At 40.8% G+C, this 25,071-nt stretch overlaps 1 protein-coding gene across 7 annotated transcripts in view; it reads right to left on the bottom strand.

The window, feature by feature from the left end:
- The window catches only part of Pik3c2g (phosphatidylinositol-4-phosphate 3-kinase, catalytic subunit type 2 gamma), a 366,288-nt gene that overhangs the window by 107,227 nt on the left and 233,990 nt on the right, over positions 1-25,071 (bottom strand). For 6 of the 7 annotated variants that reach the window (XM_087655648.1, NM_053923.2, XM_087655647.1 and 3 more), the window contains 5 exons: positions 23,927-24,034; positions 12,086-12,178; positions 9,884-10,013; positions 5,671-5,807; positions 4,754-4,923 (listed from right to left, as the gene is read on the bottom strand). In XM_087655648.1, coding sequence (XP_087511774.1) covers positions 4,754-4,923; positions 5,671-5,807; positions 9,884-10,013; positions 12,086-12,178; positions 23,927-24,034 — 638 coding nt within the window. Of the gene's footprint in view, positions 1-4,753; positions 4,924-5,331; positions 5,418-5,670; positions 5,808-9,883; positions 10,014-12,085; positions 12,179-13,078; positions 13,144-17,865; positions 22,027-23,926; positions 24,035-25,071 lie in introns of those variants that run through there. The other variant, XM_087655650.1, reaches the window with a different exon arrangement.

Below are 25,071 nucleotides of genomic sequence, written 5' to 3'. Positions count from 1 at the left end.
GCAGGGGAGAGCAAGCTCTGTTGGGATCGGTGAGAACTGGGAGCTTCATGGTACCATCCAATGGTTATGTCACCAATGACTGGCACCCTTGCACACACTCTAACAACTGCGACTACTCTGCCTTTGCTCGCAAAACAGAAAGTAATGGCGTTTGCCTTAAATGTTTTTTTTTTTCCTTTTCTCGATTCATGAAACTATCACGTGTCAAATACAATGGAAGCTTTCAAGGCTATTTTTGACCATTTTCAAAGAATACAAGCCCACATTCCATGATGTAGAATACATGCTTTGTGCCTGTATCAAAGCCACAACAATCTGTAGAGAGCTACTGGCTTCAATCCCGGTGATGGAGTCAGGGAGGGTAGAGCTGGATGGAAGTGCCAGGCTCCAAGACAGACTTACGACCATAAACGTGTGTCTGTTGGGATCTATGAGCAGCACAGCGCTACTTCCTTTACTGGGGAGACTGATGAGAGTCAGTAAATGGATGCACAGGGAGACTTCAGTCTCAGGATTGAAAGATTCGAGTGTCTGAATGATATACTTGGTCCTCGGACTGAGATTCAGGACTAGGTAATGTGACACACTTTGTCACTATTATCAGGATTGTTTTTATTGCTTCTGTGAAGTTGAAATGTTTTGGTCACCGAGAGATACCATAGGCACATTGAGATGCGCCGTTTTAAAGATGTCTGAAAGCTGTACACTTCTCTAATCACAATGGCATCATTAGCGTGGCCACAAATGGCTTTGGTGCCCTCGGGATGCTTAAACGTACCTTTTCCTTGATATCACAAATGGCCTACATTCCAGAAAGCATATTTTCCTGTCCAACAGAAGGATCACACGTCTCTTGTCTAATATCCTCGAGTTAATTGGGAAGGCAAATCTGGAGTCTCCATTGAGTAGGATAGAGCTTTGTGTAATTAGGCAGCGCGGGAAGGCCACACATGAGCAATATAAGAACAGTGTCAATGTGAGCACACGATTACAGAATGAGCACGGAAGCCCATGAGATCGCCAGACTCTAAGCAATTATCAGCGGAGGAGCGCTTCAGTAATAATTTCCTAAATGCAAAATGTTTTCCCTCCTGTCTTGACTCTTGGACAAGCACTATGAGTCCTCAGTCTCCTGGAAGTCCCAGGTCTTAGTAACTGTTTAGTAACTTTAGGTACTGAGTCAGGAGCTCCCTTGAGGCTCAGCACATCCTGTCTTTTTGTTAGAAAGGGGGTATGCAAAGCAGCGACCTCCGCAAAACAGGCCCTCTCAATATGTCTGTGTCCCGAATTTATGGTGAGGCAGGACTTAGGAAGGGCCAGGAGACTGAATGGGTCTTCACAATTACTGTGTTTTCCTTGGAGTCCTAAGTAAGGAAAGTGCACGGCCATGATTTCCATGGACTCCTGGTACTTGCTGGGATCAAGAATTGGCCTGTCTGTGAGGATGAGTTCATTAATGCTCTAATGTGTCAGTGAGAGTTTGAAAGTAGGTAGGTCTAAATGGTCAAAAGGGAAAAACAGAGATGAGCCCAAGTCACTCCTGAAAGCATTTCTACCACTTGTAGGTGTGGTCTACAAGAAATAAGGCTTAGTATTTCCTATTAAGCTCAACATGGAGTTGTTCACCCAGAATGAGACACATGGCATTTTCTCCTTCATCCCTCCCCACTCCTCTCCCTCCCTCCCCTTCTCTTTCCTCCCTTCCTCCTACCTTTCTCCCTCCCTCCCTCCCTGCCTTCCTCCCTTCCTCCCTCCCTCCATTCTTTCCTTGCACACCTTCCACCCCTCCCTTCCTCCCTTCCTTCCTCCTTGCTTTCCTATGGTGGGAATTGGATGTGTGCTATACACATATTCCACCATGGCGCTGTATCCACAGCTCCTTTTTATATTATTTACTATGCTCACTTTAGAGGCACGTTTGTAGACTTTCCTTAAAGACTAGACTTAGAATGAGGGCTAAACAAGATGACAGTGAAAGGTGCATTGATCCTTAGCCAGGAAAAGAAGGTAGCACAGGTGACAGGTGTGGCCTGCAGAAGGCAGCAGGACAGGACAATCAGCCTATATCACTCTCTCTTCTCTCTTTTCTGTTTGTCCTCAAACTTTTCCCAGTCAACCCATGTTTCTTTTTTAAACTGAAAACCTTCAGAATTTTCTTCTCAAAGAAAATTAACTTATGAGTTTATATCCTATGCCAAATTCCATGCTATAATTATTCCCGTTATGGCTAATTTCTACCTAGTGATTAGTGATGCCATTAGGGACATTGTTGAGAAGCAGTACCTAGAATGGGCTTTTAAGCCTTGATGACATGTGCCAAAAATGATACCACAGGATAGGAAGGACTTGCTGGAATACATTACCACCCATGTAGTATATATTTACATATATTAAATTGGTTAATCTTCAGACAAAAGTCCACATTATTATAGATGAGAAAAATGAGGTATAGAAAAAGAACTTACTATTGCATGTAAAGTATATGATAGCTGTAGGATCAAACACTGTCTTTTACACACACACACACATACACACACACACACACCTGAAAATACACACATAATCACACACGTGTATCCCCAAAACACACACATATAAACAAACACACAACTACATGCCTTGAAAAACACACACACACACTCACATACACACAATCACACATGCATATGCCTCAAAACACACACACAAACACACACACACACACACACAAACACACAACCCAGAACTAACTGCTCAGGGTGGCATCACCCACAATGCACTGGGCCTTCCTTCACAAATTAACAACCAAGAAAGTGTCCCACAGACAAACCGCAGGCCATTTTGATGGTGGTATTTGCTAAGCTGAGGTACTTCTTTCTCAGGTGACCTTAGTTTGCATCAAGTTGATGACAAAAACTAACCCGTATGCCCTCCACAATGAATTATTGGCAACTGATGGATTCTAGGGAAGAAAAAGTCATTGTCTACAGTGCGGTACCAGATATTGAGCTCTTAAGGCTCAAATGGGTTGTTCCAATAGCGTGGCCACACAGAGTAACCAGTTAAAATTAATGGGTCACAAAACAAAGCAAAAAAATGTATGGATGTGGGAAAGGAACCTATAGGGAGACCTGAGCAGGGCTGACAGGAGTGCAGGGATATGAGAGGAGGTGGGTAGTGGAACTAAAAGGAATGAATTCTATCCATTTTGAAAGTGTCAAAGAAAATCAGTAAATAAGACTGGGGAAAATGAGTTAGAGGAGCAATTGTGGCTGCAGATGGACTGCTTCTTTATTTCTTCTGCCTTATAAGAGGAAGTTATCAACAAGGGGTGGTCACATTCAAGCCTGACGTTATTACTGCAGTCTCTCTTACACGACGAAGAGTTAACTATCACTGTTACCAAAGAACTGACTGAAGAAGTGATTGTGGGTGCACAATTTCATAATCACTTTTATTTATGACTTTGTTGGAGAATTGGAGAAACAATGATTGAGCAATACTTCAAAAGAAAATCCAGTTGGCTTCAGGAAGCTGGGAGATTCCTCTTTATTTCCACTGTAGGGATTAAGCAAGAAGTCTCCAGAATCCTTAAGCAATCTTGGGGCTGTGATGCCCTTTGATTTAATCTGCTGGTGTCAATCCTTTTTAATCTTCCAGTTATGTTGATTAAAGGGGGGCCCTTCTTTGTGTCCAGGATGTGAAAGCCTTCCTGTTCACTGTAGCAAATCTGTGTTTGTTTGCTCAGAAGGCAGGTTGAGACTTCTGTTTCCAGCAGTCTCAGCTCAGGGGAATCTTCTAATTTCTTTGTCTCCCCAGACTCTCCCCGCCCCCTTGCTACATCTTCATGGACTGTTCATTGACCCCCATACCTCTGTCTTCTCTGAGAAACCTCTTTAAAGCAGCATGCATGTGCCAGGCATTTTCACCCCAAATATTTGCTTTGTAGTTCCTATGAGAAGTTCTTATTTTCTTCTGCCGTGTCTTTGTTTATTAGTTTAATATTGCTTTTAGTTACTTTTCTCATTACCTTGACCAAATACCTGGAGAAGTTTATTTTAACATTCAGTAGAAAGGAATAGAGTTTATCGCAGAGGCTCAAACATGATGGCCAGAGTTGTGTAGAACCCCTCTACAGTCAGGAAGTGGGGACAGAGAGCACACAGTGGAGACAGCACAGAAAACCTTAACTACCTCCACCTCCATGACCTCCTGAAGGTCCCAGAACCTTATAAATAAGAGCCATCAGCTGTAGATCCAGATGCAGGAACCGATGGAAGGCTCTTTGCACTCCAACCACAACAATGAAGGAAGCCAGGGTTGTACAGTGGTTTAGCCAGCCACGCATAATCCCTTGATTGCTGGTCACTCACTAAGCGTGTGAGGAGTAATTCAAGACGAGGTCAGGTTGGACAGTTGGCTGATTGTATTATGTTTAAGATGTAGGTGGTTATCCCCTACAGGCAACATACCCAATGGATCGAAACCATCAATTCATGTATAATTTCCCAAAGTTTATGAGAAAACAAAAATATTAGTTGAAACAATTAGTTGGAATAGATTTAGTAACCCATGGAGTAAGGCCAACTTAGTTTCTTAACATCTTGAAGAAGCTCTCTTCTGTTAATAATTTACTGAAAAAAGTCTTTTCTTATTAGACTTCTATTACTGTGGGGGATTTGACGCAAGTTATTTGCTAGGCCTCTTTGCAATTACATGCTATATATTATTTAGGGCATTGCTTAATTACTGTAATAAATGTTTGTGTACTGACCTTTTTATACCGCCAAATGTTTGTGCGTGACCCAAGAATTTTCCAAAGTCAATATGAAACATGTGGCCTGACTTTGTCAGCATGATATTGTCATTATGTCGGTCACAGACTCCCAAGATGAATGTCACCACACACCAGCCAGCACAAGAGTAAAAAAAGTTCCTCAAGGCCTGTCAGTTGAAAAACAGTGACACAACATGACAATAGTAAAGAGGAAAAAAAGCATCTGTAATTATCGACTATGTATTCTATTACTTTTATATTATCTGTCTATCCATCTACCTATCTATTACAGATCTTTATTTCTACTACCTATCCACCTATTTATTTGTGTGTATGTGTGTGTACACATATGTACTCTCTACCAGTGACCTAATCTATCATCTATCTATCTATCTATCTATCTATCTATCTATCTATCTATCTATCATCTAGCTAGCTATCCATCCATCTATCTATAATCTTCACCATCCTGTCAATTTCTATTATCTATTTCTCTTACATTCTATAAGTCATTTAGCAACAGTAGAGGAAAAGTCAGGGTACAAAACAGAAGAAACTTTAGCAAAGAGGTTTATTTATAAAACTTGAATATTGCGTACAAAAAGGAAGAATCTACTGTAAGGAGTCAGTTTCAGAAGGCCTCGTCTCTGGATTGTGGTTTCTATGAGAGGGATATGTGAGTGAAGAAGTTTTTTGTTAATAGCTAACAGCTTCACCCGAAGGAAAAGAACATGTAGAGATTTTCATCTAGTTAATATGCCAGTTAAAGCAAGTCATTCTCACGTGGCTGATGAATGAGGGAATTAGAACTTAAGGTGGATTTAATTTACTTTCCCATAAATCACAATATCCAACGGACCAGAGCATATTCTTATTTAACTATATTACTTAAAATTAGTTCCAGAAGAACAAACCTTTTCATAATCTTCCTTTAAGTGGTTGTGCTGACTGAACCACTTCTTGATGGTGTTTTCTTTCAGGGGTCCTATCAGCCCAGAGTGCAGATGGATCTTAGCAAGCGTTACAGCATCAGGCACCATCTCTATGAATCCTGGATGATAAGGGAGAAAGGTTAAGGGGACCGTTTTTGCTTTCCAGGATGAGCAGCATTTAGACCACGTGCCTCACTGTGTGCGGTAGCAACAGTTTGTCAGCACTGCTTGTACTGCTTCTTTCCTCTCACACCGTCCTTGTAGACGCCCTTACAGAGGGCTTCTGATCATCCCTCCCAAGTCTGATCAATCTGAATACATTGTTTCCATCAGATCTATCAGAAGCAGCTTAATGTTTTTCTAGAACTATGGTTAAAAAGCCGCCATAGGTGGTCTCATGGGAGCTCCGTGGTCACTAGAAAAGCTGGCTGTCACATGTCTGGGGGTGCAGGGTCATGAACCTTTACAGGAGGAGGTTCACATTTGAATAGCAAATGCAAATTTTGCCTTCAGTGAACAAAATATAAATCCCTCAATAAACATGTCAGATAAACGATAAAAATCTCAATTCATAGTGCTGAGAAACGGTTCATTCATAAAGTGCTTAAAAACCTGGGAACTGATGTTCAAATCCTCATGGAATTGTATAGAGCCCATACAGTGGTGTGCCTATAAATGTCAGCCCTTGAGAGGTGGTTATAAAGCAAGATGGGTAGCTAGACTCCCATATCTGAAAGCTCTGGATTCAGCAAGAGGCTCCCTTTGTTCTTTTCTTCCTCCCCTTTCTTCTCTGAATTTCATAGGTCCAGTCAATGTTATTTATATGTGTGTGATTTTTGGAGCCATCCATGGTAACATGGAAATCCTACCAGTGGATAAAATCTAAACAAAAAAAAAAACATCACTCACTGCTAATAGTTCTTTAGTACAGGGTGGACGTGGGCATTGCATGTCTAGTCTGTGCTTGAGTTTTAACTGGCTTGATACTGTGCAGGTCTTATGAGGGTAATGCCCAGCTGCTCAAGTGCATGAGGACAATGGCTGTGACAGATCCCAGGACTGGGGGATAGGAGGGGAATTACAGGAGATAAAAAGGGAGCAGACACAATCATATTTCATTGTTTTCATGTAAAGTATCTCCAGAACTTTTTAAAAAGACTATTCCTCTATATGTAGATTGGAGAGTGAGGTGGAAGCTGTTCCTCCTCAATCTTCAGCTTTCACATGAATGTTTGTACACATGCATGTGCACACACATGCTAGAACATGGATATACACATGAGTGCACACACACACACACACACACTTTAAAAATAGAATTCCTTTTAGGTTAGTGAAAGCACTACCATTAAATGTTAGCTTTCTCAAGGTGAACAGAAGGCCTGGGGATAGCCACATGCACTTTCTGTGGCAGACACCATTAGGGAGATGCTGTAATAATGATTTTATTTAAAAGGGAGCACCTATCGATTGAACTTAAGGAGGACCTTTGCCTCCACAGCCATTCATCCATCAAGACATTTCATTGTGTTCGTAAGGTTGTTAACATGTAAATATTTTCAAGACCTCTGATTTTCAGTCTATACAGGAAGACAGTTTAAGTAGTATTTCAAACTCTCCCAAGATGAATATCCCCCAATAACTCTCCAGGCACTGCTTCATAAATAAAATCACTAGAATAAATCGAAACCTAGACTTTCTGATGTTTGCAATACTTACAGTAGTTAAGAGTTGCACAATCAAACGCTTGGAGGATGAAGGGAACCAGAAAAACTCTCTGACCACAGAGAGGGAATAGTAAAACCGAATGCTCTTTGAACAATAGGTACCCGATATGCCCTGGGGTGGAATGGCAATGCAGCCTTGTCTTCTGAAAACGACGTTTGTTTTAGTCTCTACTTTTGTTGAAGGCGTATTCTGTCAGCATAATTCCCTCTATAAATCTTGCCATCACAGAAGGCTGTCGGTACACAGAGGGGAAAATAGCTTGTCTTCTGCGGTTTGCCACTTTGGGAAAGCCTACAGTTGTTTCTTCTGAATCTCCTGATTAACACTGAAAGATTTCACCTGGGTTGCATGCTGAGATAACAAACAGACACGGGTAGATGGAATTGAAGCATTCCACTGGGACCCAGCATTCATTCAATTTCTAAAGCACAGGTGATCTATGAGCAATGAGAAGCACAGCCTGGCGAGGCCGAATTCATTTTAACTTTTCCAGCAGGTTAGGATATGGAAGAATTAGGTTCCTTCTGTGAGACTAGGAAAGGTGGAATTTAGGCTAGGACAATTCCAGTGTAGTAGGAATCAAAGGCCGTTCTTAAGAAATTGGAAAATGTCTGGGGGGCCACTTGGCTTGGAACAAGGGGCCCCTACTATTGGAACAAAAGTAGCTTGTCTCTGGTTTACAATGGTTCCTTCTAAGTCTCCCAGGGGTAGAGGGAATTCTGTCTGCCATTAGAGGTGACCTCTCAAGATATAATGGCTAAGACACTGAGGCTGCTGCTGGAGCCTCAGGAAGAGAGGTGCTTCGTGGTGATGACTCCTTTGCAACAATGGGTTTAAATAGTAGATCTCTTTGAATTAAAAGCGATGACTATGTGCCTTAGAATATTTTTCCAGAGTAAGTGAATGAAACCATAAGCAGATAAAGAAAACATGGTATATGCACAACGGACTTTTATTTACTCACAAAGAAGAATGAAGTTATGCTGCTTGCTGGAAAATAAATACCATGAGAGGTTGTTATATTGAATATATGAATACCATGATGAGATATATTATGTGAGATGAGCAAGGGTCAGAAAGATAAATGGTATATATTTTCCATTTGTGGATCAAGCTTTTTATAAATATATAAAATTATATATATATGCATGCATGCATACATGTACATATACACATTTACATACACTTACAATACACACACACATATACATATATACATATATATATCATATGACATGCAAGGAGAAGAGCTTCAGAATAGAAGGAGACTGACATGAAGGGGACAGGAGGAAGGGAAAGGAGAGGGAATGAGGTAACTAAAATACTTGATGTGCTTTAAGAAAATGCTCTTTATTGAGCCCTACAACAGGAAGGGTGAATGCTCACCACCAAAACATTTGAAAAGGAGAAAGTAGCGTAACTATGTAGGAAATCCCAAGGCTCTGTTCAATTACAAGAATTAGTGTGAAATTTGCAAACCTACAGAATAAAAACACTGATACTTTCTGAGACTGAAACTGATCGATTGACCTAAACCATGTAGTCTTTCGTTCCATATCTATGTTTGGTTTTTACAAAGGAAAAGAAATACTGAGTTATGCTCAAAGTGTGCATGTTTGTTCATTTTGACTGATTTTTTATAGCTATTCAAAATTCTTTTAGAATTTAAATGCCAGTTTTGGGCAAGGGAGATGGCTCAGGAAGTAAATCATCTTGCCATTCAAGCCTGATGACCAAGTTTGAATCTCAAGACTGGCATGGTGGAAGGAGAGAGCTCATCCCCAACGTTGTCATCTGATCTCCACCTGTGTACCATTGCATGCTTGCTTCCACTCACCGACATTGTATGTGTGTGTGTGTGTGTGTGTGTGTGCAAATAATAAGTAAGATATAATTAATGAACAAATGTTTTTATACCATGTATTTACAAGGCTGACGGTTTCTTAAACACATGGATAGTGTGTGTTCACGGTGAGAGTAGTTTTGCACGGTCATGTTATTCTATTACGGATGGTGTGAGACTTTTGTGAAATGTGACTGACACACATTCAGGAGAAAATTGCACTTTGAAGTTCGGATATGCATCTCTTCCCAGCCTATCAATATCTGTTAGAGCACAAATCTGGGATGCCTGCTTCCATGGTAGCTCCACTGAGGGTGTCAATATCTGTATTATCTTAGGAAATGAAGAAAAGAAAGAGTAGCCATTAGTGCAGCTAACTCCCTGAGAGAAGCAAAAGAACATCCCAGTTCACATCTGAATTGCAAAGTCACAACGTCCCACAGTGTGCTATGTTTTACATCAATCATCCTGGTTTGTAATTTTGAAACCTGAAAAGGAATACACATGGGTCCTTGGATCTTTGACTGTGGATCCTAAAATAAAAGCCGGCGGTTTGTAGTATCTTACCAGTGAACCAACCAGGTTAAAAAATGTAAATCGCCTTATTTTCAAATCTGTACTGACCTTGAGCCTTTCCTGTGGCTAGACATCCATAAATGATCATTTGCATATCGAGGCCCTCCTGAAGCCAAACGTTGTCCATCACTTGAATAATCTGCAGAACAAGCATATCCTGCCGAAGATCGTCGCCGGCCTGTAAAAACAAGATTGCTAACTGAAGACTCTTTGTGGATGCCATTCAAAGCAGCCAACTGGTCTACCTCACTCCCTTCCTAGAAACATTCCTGGCTCAGCTTAGGGTAGATTTTCTTGTTTCCTTAGCACTCAAAGCACCTTGTGCTTCTGACAGCAGATAAAGGGGGGCAATCTGGCTTCTTGCTGCCTTGCCTGCCTTCAGTTTGTGGATCTGCTCCATGAGAATCTGCTTGTTTTTGAATACATTCCCTTTGACCTTCAGGTACAGGCTGTGATACATATGGCCTTCAATCTTCTTAGATTCCCTGTATCTCCTGAGAAGCCTACGCAGGATCCCCATCCTTCTCATCCAGGTCACGTTCTCAGGCTTTGGAGCGTTGTGCAGTACCCTTCCTCTTCCCTATGCCCATATGCCTGGGTCACAGGAGCTGCTGCTGTAGTTGGATGAGTGGCCTGCTTGGAATTGCTCTGGATAGATCTCTTTATTCATTTGCGACATTTTCTTAGATTCAAAGTTAATGTAGAGGCAGGATGAGTGTTTACCCAGAGTTCCAACTCAACCAAGGGAGGGCTGAAAGTGAGGATGACCAGCTCTGTCAGAGCTTACACACAGAGATGCAGTTAGAATCCTGGTGGCTTCTTTACTAGGCCATACATTAGCATATGTGTAATGTAGTGCCTGTGAATCACTGACCTTCACTGTGGAGTCTGCAAGGTGATTTTTTTCAGGGAAAATGATAAGCCAATAATAATCTGACAATAAGAAACAATACAGGTGTGGTTTTTATCTGAGGCAAAGGAAATGGTATGGCTCCAACGGGGGGAAAGACTCTGTGCTCTCCATTAGTAAGAATTTGATTTTTTAAATGTCCTTGAATTTATATAGACAATCACTCCTGAGAAGGTATCCTCCTCCTCCTCCTCCTCCTCCTACTCCTCCTCCTCCTTCTCCTTTCTTCTTTTTGTTCATGGAAAAAGAGCATTTTGCTATCAAATGGCTCAAAGTTCTGAGGGTCAAATGCCAAGTGTGAACACAATCATCCACATGCCAGCAGGAGTTCACCCCAGACCCTCACTGAATGGTTTGCTGTATGAACTGGATGACTGATAAAAGCTGTGTCTTCCCCTGGCATCCCCGTCCCCCACAAGCTTCCTGTCTGCCCCATCTACAACCCCATTACTCCTGTTACTGCCCTTCACCCTTTTCCCATGGGGTTATCTGAAGACCAAAATGATCCTTATTAATTTTTTATTTGTAGAGGAAAGAAAAGTAAAACCAATTTATGGAAATGGCCAAGTGACCATTCATGCCAGTAATTTTAGTTCTCTGGAGGTAGAGGTTTGAGGACAAGGAGTTCAAAGACAGCCTACATAAAACCTTCTCTTGAAAAGAAAAACGAACAATCAAACAAACAAATGACAAGAGGAAAATAAATAACAACAACAAGAACAAGAATAAATATGGCTTGTAAGATGTGTCACTGAGTAGAGGCCAAGCTTGACGAGTTCAATTCCTATGACCGACGTGGTGGAAGAAGAGAGCTGACTCCTAAAAGATCTCGTGTGTGTGTGTGTGTGTGTGTGTGTGTGTGTGTGTGTGTGTGTGTGTACTAATTTAAAATTTTTAAATATTTAAAAATATACCTGTTCCTCTAGACAAATTGCTATCTTTGAGTACTTTATACTGTTCAGATTCCAGGTAATGTGCACTTTTATTACTATTATTATTTTTAAATCTAGGCTAAAATAAAATGCTGCTTCTGGAAGCTTATCACACATTTCACTTTCTCTGCCATTCAAAAGGGAAAGGCGACCCCATGCCTTCATTTATTCAAACTTAGTTTAAGATTTGAACTGAAGGAAACCTGGCATTCAGCCAGTAACGTTTGATTTATTGCCAATCAGCTTGGCATACACCAGAGTTCTGTAAAGACAGAGAGACTCTGAAATAATTGGGAAACCTCTGAGTTTTTGCCAGGAGGAAATAACTGCAATCATTTCTTTTTGTGAGCAATAAATCAATAGTTCTGCTTCTGGAATCAATTTTTGGATTCGGGAGAGTTACTGTACCTTAAAAATAACACTGATATTTTTGCCCATTGGATTAGCATTGATGAAAGTGATCTTCAATGGCAAGGCATTAGATGTGAAATATGAACATGCCTATAGGAGAAGAAGAGAAAAAAAATGAGCAAAGTAAGCTAAAGACTACACCTTTCTGAAAAGGTGCAGAATTCGCTAGCCTTATTAACAAACAAACAAACAAACAAAAGTATAATTGTTATACTTCAACAAAGAGTTGCACTTGTCAAAAGTGAGCAAACACCACTCTCCCAATCTCAAGCACACCCTTTTTGTAACATCTTGCTTTTTTGCAGTTTCAGGTACCCTCAGTTCAGTCATAATCTAAACTAGCAAATGGAAAGTTCCAGAATGAATTCTCAAGCTTTCAGTTGCACATCCTTCTGAGCCCCAGGATAAAGTAAGCCATGCACCATCTCATTACCTTAGCAGGATGTACACAACCTTTGTGTGGTATGTTCACGTGAAACAGACTATACACGGGAAAGAACACAGTATTAGAGATTTGAATCCATGTATTCTTCAGGGGATTGTAGAGCACATCCTCCTCACATAAGGATAGGGTGGGGTGAGTAAACACTGTACTTTAAATTTGAGAAGTCAGCTGTATGGTAGGTTGAAAACAAATTCTTCACCACATTACAAACTATTAAATGACAAATTCCAGAACTAATTCTCAAGCTTTAAGTCACAGAGGCTTCAGAGAAGCATGAGGCCATGGACTGCCTCTTCATCCTTTGTGTGAACATCCTTTGTGTAGTGTAAGTATGGTGTTTCGAACGACAATTCTCCTGCACAAACTCATGTGTTTGCACACTTGATCCACAGTTGCTGGGGCTGTTTGGGGTGGTTATAGAATCATCAGGGAGCAGAGCCTTGCGGGAGGAACAACTGTGGGCCTCACTTCTGGCTTTCTCTCTCTGCTTCCTGTTTGTGGATACAAATGTTATAAGAGAGCTTTCTGCTTGAGCTATCTCTTACCATGATTTTCCTGCCATGATGAACGCTATCCTTTGGAACTGTAAGCCAGAATGAACCCTCTCTCCCTTGGAACAGAAAGGTATACAATATGTCAAGCAATAGCGATAAATGTATTTATGCTTAAAGCAAATTAAGAGGTCGCTTAAAATAAACTAGGATGTGTTTATCACAGTTGGTTAATAGAAAAGAGTTTAACTTGCTATTTAAAAAATACTTTCTTTCAGGGCTTTTATTGTTCTTGTTGCTTGTTTTGTCTTGTTGTTGGTTTTTTGTTTGTTTGTCTTGTTTTGCCCTGGAGCACATTTTACAAAACATGCATTCACAGTTAAGAGAGGCCAGAATTCTAGTCTGTATTTTATTATCGGTAAGATTTTAAAACTATTCCGTCACATGCCTCTACTACACTGAAAAGCAGAGAATAAAGAAACTGTATCTCAAGCATTTTGGTAGAAGAAGTTATGAGCTAAGACTATGGGATGAGGTCTATAGCATTAACACTTTTCTTAGCAAATATTTTCTTTGTAGATAATAGCTTAGCACAGTTTCCCTCTTATGTCTCTTTCATCTCATTTCCCATTTATGTTTTAAGTTTACCAAGGTTGACCACTTCTACTCATCTTTCCCTTGTGCTCGTTTTTGCCAATTTATTTGAGAATTGAAGCTTCCTGTGCTTAGAGTAGTAAAGAGTTAAATCAATACGAAAAGAAAGAAAGGGATTTGATCTGTACGATCTATTGAGTTAGTGAAATACGACATCAATATGTATTGAAGGATCAGTTTGAAGACGCAGTTCTGACATCTGACATTGGGATGAGCTAAGAAGATAGGAATCTATTTCTTAACTTAGTTGTCAACATAAATCTAATCTAATCACTAACCAAACACAAACCCTTGCGTGCTGAATAAATTTGAGTTTTACAGTTTTAAAGGTGGGGCTGCATGAAACCCATGAGTTTCTGCTGTGAGAACTGTGTGGACCTTTAATGAATGCTATGAACTTCTCACGCTATAGAATTAATTAGGGAATCTTACAATCTTATCGTGCTCTAGAATTATGAATGCCTACATTAGACAGAAATGAGTCTAGATAAGTGGTTTTCAAATTTTCAATTCCAATTTGTAGGGCTTGTTTTGAAGGATGCCCTGTAAAATGAACAGGGAAAATCAAAAGGTGACTGAGAAATGCATTAAAAGTCATGTCAAAATATCCTATTATCAACAACTACTATGTGCAAACCATCATCTGGATGCTAACAGAAAGCACTGTACCTAGTTAACATGTCAATGAAAACTGGCATTAAAGTATATACCTATGGAAATACTTTATGGAAAGTATAAATGGAAAATTCACAAAGGAATTTATCACAGTCGAATGAAGGAGCATTTGAAGAGTAAAGTCATTTGGAGGTGAACTAGATCTTGAAGATTATGAGAGACAAGTGTATCCAAAAATAGAGGATGGGTTTCCTGGGTGGGGAAAGGCAAAGACAACTTAAAAATCAAAGTCTAAAATGTAGATTATAAAAGTCAGATGTAGGGGGCAAGGGAAGACTGAATCAAAGTCTTGTAGATGATTTTATGTTTGGTAAACTGGAAAAAGTAGAAAGAACGAGGGAAGATAGAAGGGGAAGAAAGAAAAAAATGGTATGACCTCTGACCTTGACAAGCAGAGACTTGACTCAGATATAAAATTAGAAGGAAAAAAAAAAGGAAGCTGTAAGTAAATAAAACGTCTGGTATTTGCTTTTCTATCCAAAGAGATGGAGGCACTAAGTGACTCTCAGCTCCTACCTGGTCATACCTCAGCAAATCAAAGAGAAATAAGGAATCGTTCAACTAACAGTTCCCCGAGGGACTGTGGTTGAGTTTTGTTTTGTTTTGTTTTATTTTGCAAGGAGAGCACAGCCCTTACAAATCTAAGACCCTTGCCTTTTGCCTTTGAGAGCAATGATGTATAAAACAAATTGTGAAAGGCCTGAGCCTTTCTCCCATTGATAGAGCACAGACTGGAACTTTCCCACATTTGTTGAAGTCGTTGGGCTTAGTGGTCTACACACACCAAATAGCTTCCTTGCATTGCTTGTGAGGCTTCTCATGAGAATAAGTTCTCTATGAACAATGAAAATGGCACTGTAACCGAAGATCTACATTTATAAATCCCCTCACCCGTGTGCAGTTTTTGTTGTGTAATGGGATGTGAACTTTGACTGCAAATGTTTACATGACTAGACATTTAGATGGTGGTTTTGTTTATGTGACATCTGTAAAACACACACACACGCACGCACACACACACACACATACACAGGGGGGTGGGGGAGAGAGAGGAGGAGAGAGGGAGGGAGAGGGAGAGGCAGAGGGAGAGAGAGAGCGCCTTATTGCATTGTATTCAAACAGGAGCTATGATTTCTTTGCAGTCAGCAATTATGAGTTCTGAAAGACAGATTTGTCCAAATTGCCGACATGTGTGGATTTGTCTCCCATCATGGAGGTTCTGGTGATAAGTAAGACTCTTCCTCTAATTGAAGGCCCTACCGCACTCCTAGCTTGCACATGGCTTCTTCTAGAATGTTCTGTAAGCATCTCTGTTAGAATGGAGAGTTTCCACACATTCCTTTCAGTTGTATCATTTCTCTCCCCACTGCACAGTAGGATTAGAGAGCAGGTTAGGATTTGTCACATGACAGTGCCATATTATGTCAGTGGCGTCCACTGTTGTACCACAGATGCGAAGCTCTATTCCAGACAGAGAGGGTCACAGCAAATAGGGCCATGGGGTGGCTTTACTTGGGGTAGCTCTTGAGCCTCGGGGTAGGACTTCCGGTATAGAGAAGGACTATGCCCTTAGCAGCTGGGTGATAGAACTTCCCATACTGTTGACTGTTGGCACAGACAGCTAATCCTGGCTGTGTAAGAACCAGTCCTCAGCACAAACAGCACTTACAGCAACCTTCTACCCCAGGCATGTCTAAACCAAAATCTACCTATAATTTCCAAATCATGTCATTCTAATCCTTAAACACGTGCACACACACACACACACAAAAGCACACACGCATGCACACATACACACACATATTCACTCAAAAGAAGAAGCAGAACCTAAGAACTATAGTACTTTCTGTTTTTCTTTCTACCTTAAACACCTCTAACCTGCATATCTTCTCTATACATTAGTCAATAAACACATTCAACACTTGAAAACTCCCACAATTTTTAAAGCCTTAGTAATGTTTCAAATTTTAGCCCACATTGATACATGGCAATTTACAGGACTTAGTGTCTTACTATTTTCTTCCAAATATGTTTGTGAAGTGTGTCAGAAAATTTTGTAAGTGGGGTCTTGACAGTAGCAGAGTCATAGAGATCACGGTGCCCATGCCATCAGCAATCCTTTTCCATTTACACCGTCACTAGGCTGATTTTCTCTGACCATTGGGTTTGCTGTCTTATGACTTGACTTCAGTATCATTTACTGCTAATGCATGACAGCTTAACCTCTTCACTTTCAAATCTCACTCGTCCATCATTTCCCCTATTAATGTCTTCCTACGCTAGCATTTCTGAGAAGGTGGATAATAAAGTTTGGTTGGAACAAAGGAGAAAGAGAGAGTCTAAGTCAGAGAGAGGTGGTTGAGGAAGTACCCGTGACAGAGAATCAGGAGCAGAAAGTGAAGGAAGTCTCTAGTCTGGAAATACTAGGAAAGGCTTTACAGCCAGGGTTAAAAATCACAAAACATATACTATAACACACTGATACACGGGCACTGATGCATATTAAATTGAATCAAAGTGGAGACGGGTAGCTAAATGCATTAATGTAATGACTTGTTCTACACGCAGTATAAATAAGCATGGAATTGTAGCCAGCTCTGCCAGCTGCTCCTTCCCTTATTCACTCAGAGGGATACAGAAAAGTTTCGTGCATGGAGTTCCCAATGCCAGCACCCAAAGTAGTTAAACGAGTCCCGTCAGCATGAGAAATACCTTCGCTCTCTTTTATATTTCAACAAAGTATGTTTATTTCTTTTTTTTTTCTTTTTTTTTTATTAACTTGAGTATTTCTTATATACATTTCGAGTGTTATTCCCTTTCCCGGTTTCTGGGCAAACATCCCCCTCCCCCCTCCCCTTCCTTATGGGTGTTCCCCTCCCAACCCTCCCCCCATTGCCGCCCTCCCCCCACCAGTCTAGTTCACTGGGGGTTCAGTCTTAGCAGGACCCAGGGCTTCCCCTTCCACTGGTGCTCTTACTAGGATATTCATTGCTACCTATGAGGTCAGAGTCCAGGGTCAGTCCATGTATAGTCTTTAGGTAGTGGCTTAGTCCCTGTAACCTCTGGTTGCTTGCCATTGTTGTACATATGGGGTCTCGAGCCCCTTCAAGATCTTCCAGTTCTTTCTCTGATTCCTTCAACGGGGGTCCTATTCTCAGTTCAGTGGTTTGCTGCTGGCATTTGCCTCTGTATTTGCTGTATTCTGGCTGTGTCTCTCAGGAGCGATCTACATCCGGCTCCTGTCGGTCTGCACTTCTTTGCTTCATCCATCTTGTCTAATTGGGTGGCTGTATATGTATGGGCCACATGTGGGGCAGGCTCTGAATGGGTGTTCCTTCAGTCTCTGTTTTAATCTTTGCCTCTCTCTTCCCTGCCAAGGGTATTCTTGTTCCCCTTTTAAAGAAGGAATGAAGCATTCACATTTTGATAATCCGTCTTGAGTTTCATTTGTTCTAGGTATCTAGGGTAATTCAAGCATTTGGGCTAATAGCCACTTATCAATGAGTGCATACCATATATGTCTTTCTGTGATTGGGTTAGCTCACTCAAGATGATATTTCCCAGTTCCAACCATTTGCCTACGAATTTCATAAACTCGTTGTTTTTGATAGCTGAGTAATATTCCATTGTGTAGATGTACCACATTTTCTGTATCCATTCCTCTGTTGAAGGGCATCTGGGTTCTTTCCATTTTCTGGCTATTATAAATAAGGCTGCGATGAACATAGTGGAGCACGTGTCTCTTTTATATGTTGAGGCATCTTTTGGGTATATGCCCAAGAGAGGTATAGCTGGATCCTCAGGCAGTTCAATGTCCAATTTTCTGAGGAACCTCCAGACTGATTTCCAGAATGGTTTTACCAGTCTGCAATCCCACCAACAATGGAGGAGTGTTCCTCTTTCTCCACATCCTCGCCAGCATCTGCTGTCACCTGAGTTTTTGATCTTAGCCAATCGCACTGGTGTGAGGTGAAATCTCAGGGTTGTTTTGATTTGCATTTCCCTTATGACTAAAGATGCTGAACATTTCTTTAGGTGTTTCTCCGCCATTCGGCATTCCTTAGCTGTGAATTCTTTGTTTAGCTCTGAACCCCATTTTTTAATAGGGTTATTTGTTTCCCTGCGGCATAACTTCTTGAGTTCTTTGTATATTTTGGAAATAAGGCCTCTATCTGTTGTAGGATTGGTAAAGATCTTTTCCCAATCTGTTGGTTGCCGTTTTGTCCTAACCACAGTGTCCTTTGCCTTACAGAAGCTTTGCAGTTTTATGAGATCCCATTTGTCGATTCTTGATCTTAGAGCATAAGCCATTGGTGTTTTGTTCAGGAAATTTTTTCCAGTGCCCATGTGTTCCAGATGCTTCCCTAGTTTTTCTTCTATTAGTTTGAGTGTGTCTGGTTTGATGTGGAGGTCCTTGATCCACTTGGACTTAAGCTTTGTACAGGGTGATAAGGATGGATCGATCTGCATTCTTCTACATGTTGCCCTCCAGTTGAACCAGCACCATTTGCTGAAAATGCTATCTTTTTTCCATTGGATGGTTTTGGCTCCTTTGTCAAAAATCAAGTGACCATAGGTGTGTGGGTTCATTTCTGGGTCTTCAATTCTATTCCATTGGTCTATCTGTCTGTCTCTGTACCAATACCATGCAGTTTTTATCACTATTGCTCTGTAATACTGCTTGAGTTCAGGGATAGTGATTCCCCCTGAAGTCCTTTTATTGTTGAGGATAGCTTTAGCTATCCTGGGTTTTTTGTTATTCCAGATGAATTTGCAAATTGTTCTGTCTAACTCTTTGAAGAATTGGATTGGTATTTTGATGGGGATTGCATTGAATCTGTAGATTGCTTTTGGTAAAATGGCCATTTTTACCATATTAATCCTGCCAATCCATGAGCATGGGAGATCTTTCCATCTTCTGAGGTCTTCTTCAATTTCTTTCCTCAGTGTCTTGAAGTTCTTATTGTACAGATCTTTTACTTGCTTGGTTAAAGTCACACCGAGGTACTTTATATTATTTGGGTCTATTATGAAGGGTGTCGTTTCCCTAATTTCTTTCTCGGCTTGTTTCTCTTTTGTATAGAGGAAGGCAACTGATTTATTTGAGTTAATTTTATACCCAGCCACTTTGCTGAAGTTGTTTATCAGCTTTAGTAGTTCTCTGGTGGAACTTTTGGGATCACTTAAATATACTATCATGTCATCTGCAAATAGTGATATTTTGACCTCTTCTTTTCCGATCTGTATCCCTTTGATCTCCTTTTGTTGTCTGATTGCTCTGGCTAGAACTTCAAGAACTATATTGAATAAGTAGGGAGAGAGTGGGCAGCCTTGTCTAGTCCCTGATTTTAGTGGGATTGCTTCAAGTTTCTCTCCATTTAGTTTAATGTTAGCAACTGGTTTGCTGTATATGGCTTTTACTATGTTTAGGTATGGGCCTTGAATTCCTATTCTTTCCAGGACTTTTATCATGAAGGGGTGTTGAATTTTGTCAAATGCTTTCTCAGCATCTAATGAAATGATCATGTGGTTCTGTTCTTTCAGTTTGTTTATATAATGGATCACGTTGATGGTTTTCCGTATATTAAACCATCCCTGCATGCCTGGGATGAAGCCTACTTGATCATGGTGGATGATTGTTTTGATGTGCTCTTGAATTCGGTTTGCCAGAATTTTATTGAGTATTTTTGCGTCGATATTCATAAGGGAAATTGGTCTGAAGTTCTCTTTCTTTGTTGTGTCTTTGTGTGGTTTAGGTATAAGAGTAATTGTGGCTTCGTAGAAGGAATTCGGTAGTGCTCCATCTGTTTCAATTTTGTGGAATAGTTTGGATAATATTGGTATAAGGTCTTCTATGAAGGTTTGATAGAATTCTGCACTAAACCCGTCTGGACCTGGGCTCTTTTTGGTTGGGAGACCTTTAATGACTGCTTCTATTTCCTTAGGAGTTATGGGGTTGTTTAACTGGTTTATCTGTTCCTGATTTAACTTCGATACCTGGTATCTGTCTAGGAAATTGTCCATTTCCTGAAGATTTTCAAATTTTGTTGAATATAGGTTTTTATAGTAAGATCTGATGATTTTTTGAATTTCCTCCGAATCTGTAGTTATGTCTCCCTTTTCATTTCTGATTTTGTTAATTTGGACACACTCTCTGTGTCCTCTCGTTAGTCTGGCTAAGGGTTTATCTATCTTGTTGATTTTCTCAAAGAACCAACTTTTGGTTCTGTTGATTCTTTCTATGGTCCTTTTTGTTTCTACTTGGTTGATTTCAGCTCTGAGTTTGATTATTTCCTGCCTTCTACTCCTCCTGGGTGTATTTGCTTCTTTTTGTTCTAGAGCTTTTAGGTGTGCTGTCAAGCTGCTGACATATGCTCTTTCCTGTTTCTTTCTGCAGGCACTCAGCGCTATGAGTTTTCCTCTTAGCACAGCTTTCATTGTATCCCATAAGTTTGAGTATGTTGTATCTTCATTTTCATTAAATTCTAAAAAGTTTTTAATTTCTTTCTTTATTTCTTCCTTGACCAGGTTATCATTGAGTAGAGCATTGTTCAATTTCCACGTATATGTGGGCATTCTTCCCTTATTGTTATTGAAGACCAGTTTTAGGCCGTGGTGGTCCGATAGCACGCATGGGATTATTTCTATCTTTCTGTACCTGTTGAGGCCCGTTTTTTGACCAATTATATGGTCAATTTTGGAGAAAGTACCATGAGGAGCTGAGAAGAAGGTATATCCTTTTGCTTTAGGATAGAATGTTCTATAAATATCCGTTAAGTCCATTTGGCTCATGACTTCTCTTAGTCTGTCTACATCACTGTTTAATTTCTGTTTCCATGATCTGTCCATTGATGAGAGTGGGGTGTTGAAATCTCCCACTATTATTGTGTGAGGTGCAATGTGTGTTTTGAGCTTTAGTAAGGTTTCTTTTACATATGTAGGTGCCCTTTTATTTGGGGCATAGATATTTAGGATTGAGAGTTCATCTTGGTTGATTTTTCCTTTGATGAATATGAAGTGTCCTTCCTTATCTTTTTTGATGACTTTTAGTTGGAAATTGATTTTATTTGATATTAGAATGGCTACTCCAGCTTGCTTCTTCTGACCATTTGCTTGGAAAGTTGTTTTCCAGCCTTTCACTCTGAGGTAGTGTCTGTCTTTGTCTCTGAGGTGTGTTTCCTGTAGGCAGCAGAATGCAGGGTCCTCGTTGCGTATCCAGTTTGTTAATCTATGTCTTTTTATTGGGGAGTTGAGGCCATTGATATTGAGAGATATTAAGGAATAGTGATTATTGCTTCCCGTTATATTCATATTTGGATGTGAGGTTATGTTTGTGTGCTTTCATTCTCTTTGTTTTGTTGCCAAGACGATTAGTTTCTTGCTTCTTCTAGGGTATAGCTTGCCTCCTTATGTTGGGCTTTACCATTTATTATCCTTTGTAGTGCTGGATTTGTAGAAAGATATTGTGTAAATTTGGTTTTGTCATGGAATATCTTGGTTTCTCCATCAATGTTAATTGAGAGTTTTGCTGGATACAGTAATCTGGGCTGGCATTTGTGTTCTCTTAGGGTCTGTATAACATCAGTCCAGGATCTTCTGGCCTTCATAGTTTCTGGCGAGAAGTCTGGTGTGATTCTGATAGGTCTCCCTTTATATGTTACTTGACCTTTTTCCCTTACTGCTTTTAATATTCTTTCTTTATTTTGTGCGTTTGGTGTTTTGACAATTATGTGACGGGAGGTGTTTCTTTTCTGGTCCAATCTATTTGGAGTTCTGTAGGCTTCTTCTATGTCTATGGGTATCTCTTTTTTTAGGTTAGGGAAGTTTTCTTCTATGATTTTGTTGAAGATATTTACTGGTCCTTTGAGCTGGGAGTCTTCACTCTCTTCTATACCTATTATCCTTAGGTTTGATCTTCTCATTGAGTCCTGGATTTCCTGTATGTTTTGGACCAGTAGCTTTTTCCGCTTTACATTATCTTTGACAGTTGAGTCAATGATTTCTATGGAATCTTCTGCTCCTGAGATTCTCTCTTCCATCTCTTGTATTCTGTTGGTGAAGCTTGTATCTACAGCTCCTTGTCTCTTCTTTTGGTTTTCTATATCCAGGGTTGTTTCCATGTGTTCTTTCTTGATTGCTTCTATTTCCATTTTTAATTCCTTCAACTGTTTGATTGTGTTTTCCTGGAATTCTTTCAGGGATTTTTGCGATTCCTCTCTGTAGGCTTTTACTTGTTTATTAATGTTTTCCTGTGCTTCCCTAAGTGTGTTCAGGTCTTTCTTGAAGTCCTCCAGCATCATGATCAAATATGATTTTGAAACTAGATCTTGCTTTTCTGGTGTGTTTGGATATTCCATGTTTGTTTTGGTGGGAGAATTGGGCTCCGATGATGGCATGTAGTCTTGGTTTCTGTTGCTTGGGTTCCTGCGCTTGCCTCTTGCCATCAGATTATCTCTAGTGTTACTTTGTTTTGCTATTTCTGACAGTGGCTAGACTGTCCTATAAGCCTGTGTGTCAGGAGTGCTGTAGACCTGTTTTCCTCTCTTTCAGTCAGTTATGGGGACAGAGTGTTCTGCTTTCGGGCGTGTAGTTTTTCCTCTCTACAGGTCTTCAGCTGTTCCTGTGGGCCTGTGTCTTGAGTTCACCAGGCAGCTTTCTTGCAGCAGAAAATTTGGTCTTACCTGTGGTCCCGAGGCTCAGGTTTGCTCGTGGGGTGCTGTCCAGGGGCTCTCTGCAGCGGCAGCAACCAGGAAGACCTGTGCCGCCCCTTCCGGGAGCTTCAGTGCACCAGGGTTCCAGATGGTCTTTGGCTTTTTCCTCTGGCGTCCGAGATGTGTGTGCAGGGAGCAGTCTCTTCTGGTTTCCCAGGCCTGTCTGCCTCTCTGAAGGTTTAGCTCTCCCTCCCACGGGATTTGGGTGCAGAGAACTGTTTATCCGGTCTGTTTCCTTCAGGGTCCGGCGGTGTCTCTGGCAGGGGTCCTGCCGCTCCTGGGCCCTCCCCCACGGGAGCCCAGAGGCCTTATACAGTTTCCTCTTGGGCCAGGGATGTGGGCAGGGGTGAGCAGTGTTGGTGGTCTCTTCCGCTCTGCAGCCTCAGGAGTGCCCACCTGACCAGGCGGTTGGGTCTCTCTCTCACCGGGTCTGGGAGCAGAGAGCTGCTGCGGGCCGGGATCCGCGGGTGTGGGACTTCCGGTAAACCCAGAACGTGCCCGGTTCTAGAGAAATTCTGCTTCCGTGTGTCCCAAGCTCACCAGGCAGCTTTCTTGCAGCAGAAAATTTGGTCTTACCTGTGGTCCCGAGGCTCAAGTTCGCTCGTGGGGTGCTGCCCAGGGGCTCTCTGCAGCGGCAGCAACCAGGAAGACCTGTGCCGCCCCTTCCCAGTATGTTTATTTCTAAACCAACAAATCACACTGCAGGATGAGTGTTCTCTCAACTCTTCCGTGTGAACGGGATTAAATTATTTTCCTTAAAGCAGTTGCAATATTTATGTTTGAATTATTATGCAAAACTATTTGATGAACTAAAGAATAGAAAAGGAAACAGCCTATTAATCTATTAAGTAAATTGGCTTACATCCCGATCAATTCCTTTTACGCACAGGGCCGGGTTCAGAGGAAGATGGCAAGTCTTTATATCTTTAAAGAATTCTTCTAGACTGCCAATCTCCTTCTTTAGCACATCCTGAAAGAAAAAAATCAGAAAAACAGTGTTTAAGAAACCGTAAAGAACTCAACTCTTTTTGAGTTACCACTTCCTTGTATTGATTAAATGTGGTTGGCACCAGGATCAGGTGGGTGGTGTATGATACACGAGGGCGGAGCAGTCAATCGACAACAATGAGTGGAGGTGAAAACACTCAGCCAAAGAGGTCATGTCCTTTCTCAATGACCTCAGGTTCAACCAGAAGCGAAGAGCAAATAAAGCATTGTGCTACTGTCAAAAGTCAGGGCGGGTTGGACTTGACTGTGGTCCACTGATTTCAAACCCTGTATGAAGCAATTATTAACTTGATCTCTTTCAAATAATTTCCCCAACTCTTCCTTTATAGCTATCAAGTTTTATAAGTAATAGTCAGTGCATTTTACAAAAGATATTTACACCCCTTAGTGAAGCAGTGACAAAAAACTGTCCACAACATGGTGCTGTCAGGAGCAATACTTTATGTGAACAAACAGTTCATTCAATACCACTGACTTCACTTCTAAGTTCTTTTCACCCCAGGTTTGACATAAATGAAATTTAATATGGTTAACGGTGTTTAATTCCCAGAGTTTCTTAGCTCCTACTCTTGATTCATGTCAGTTGACAAAATGTACTTCCTCCAGAATGTAGAGGAAGGGAAAGTTCCTCTCTGATTTTTTTTTACATTTCTCCTTTTTGCATATTTTATTTGTGGATTTACCTGATAAATATCATGAAGAGGAATCTATGCTCCAGAAAGAGCGACCCCTAAATCGATAGACCCCACAGAATGCAAATTTCCACAGGAATTCACATTTTCACACACAGGAAGAGCTTGCCCCTGGTTCTGACCACTTATCTCATAGGCAATTAGCTCAGACATATTCCTTGTCTTTGGTGGATGTTTTATGTGAAGGCACAACATTACTACAGGAAAATAAAACCAGTTAGCAGTCATCCTCATGCTGGTTTGGCCGAATTGTAAGTAAAACAAATTTCCTTCATGAGTTTCCATTTTCTAATTTCTGTTGCATTTC

The sequence above is a fragment of the Rattus norvegicus genome, chromosome 4 (genome assembly GCF_021556685.1).
Source record: "Rattus norvegicus strain SHRSP/BbbUtx chromosome 4, alternate assembly SHRSP_T2T, whole genome shotgun sequence".
Classification (NCBI taxonomy): domain Eukaryota; kingdom Metazoa; phylum Chordata; class Mammalia; order Rodentia; family Muridae; genus Rattus; species Rattus norvegicus.
Note: the sequence above shows the minus strand (reverse complement) of the source record. Positions and strands in the feature narration are given on the sequence as shown.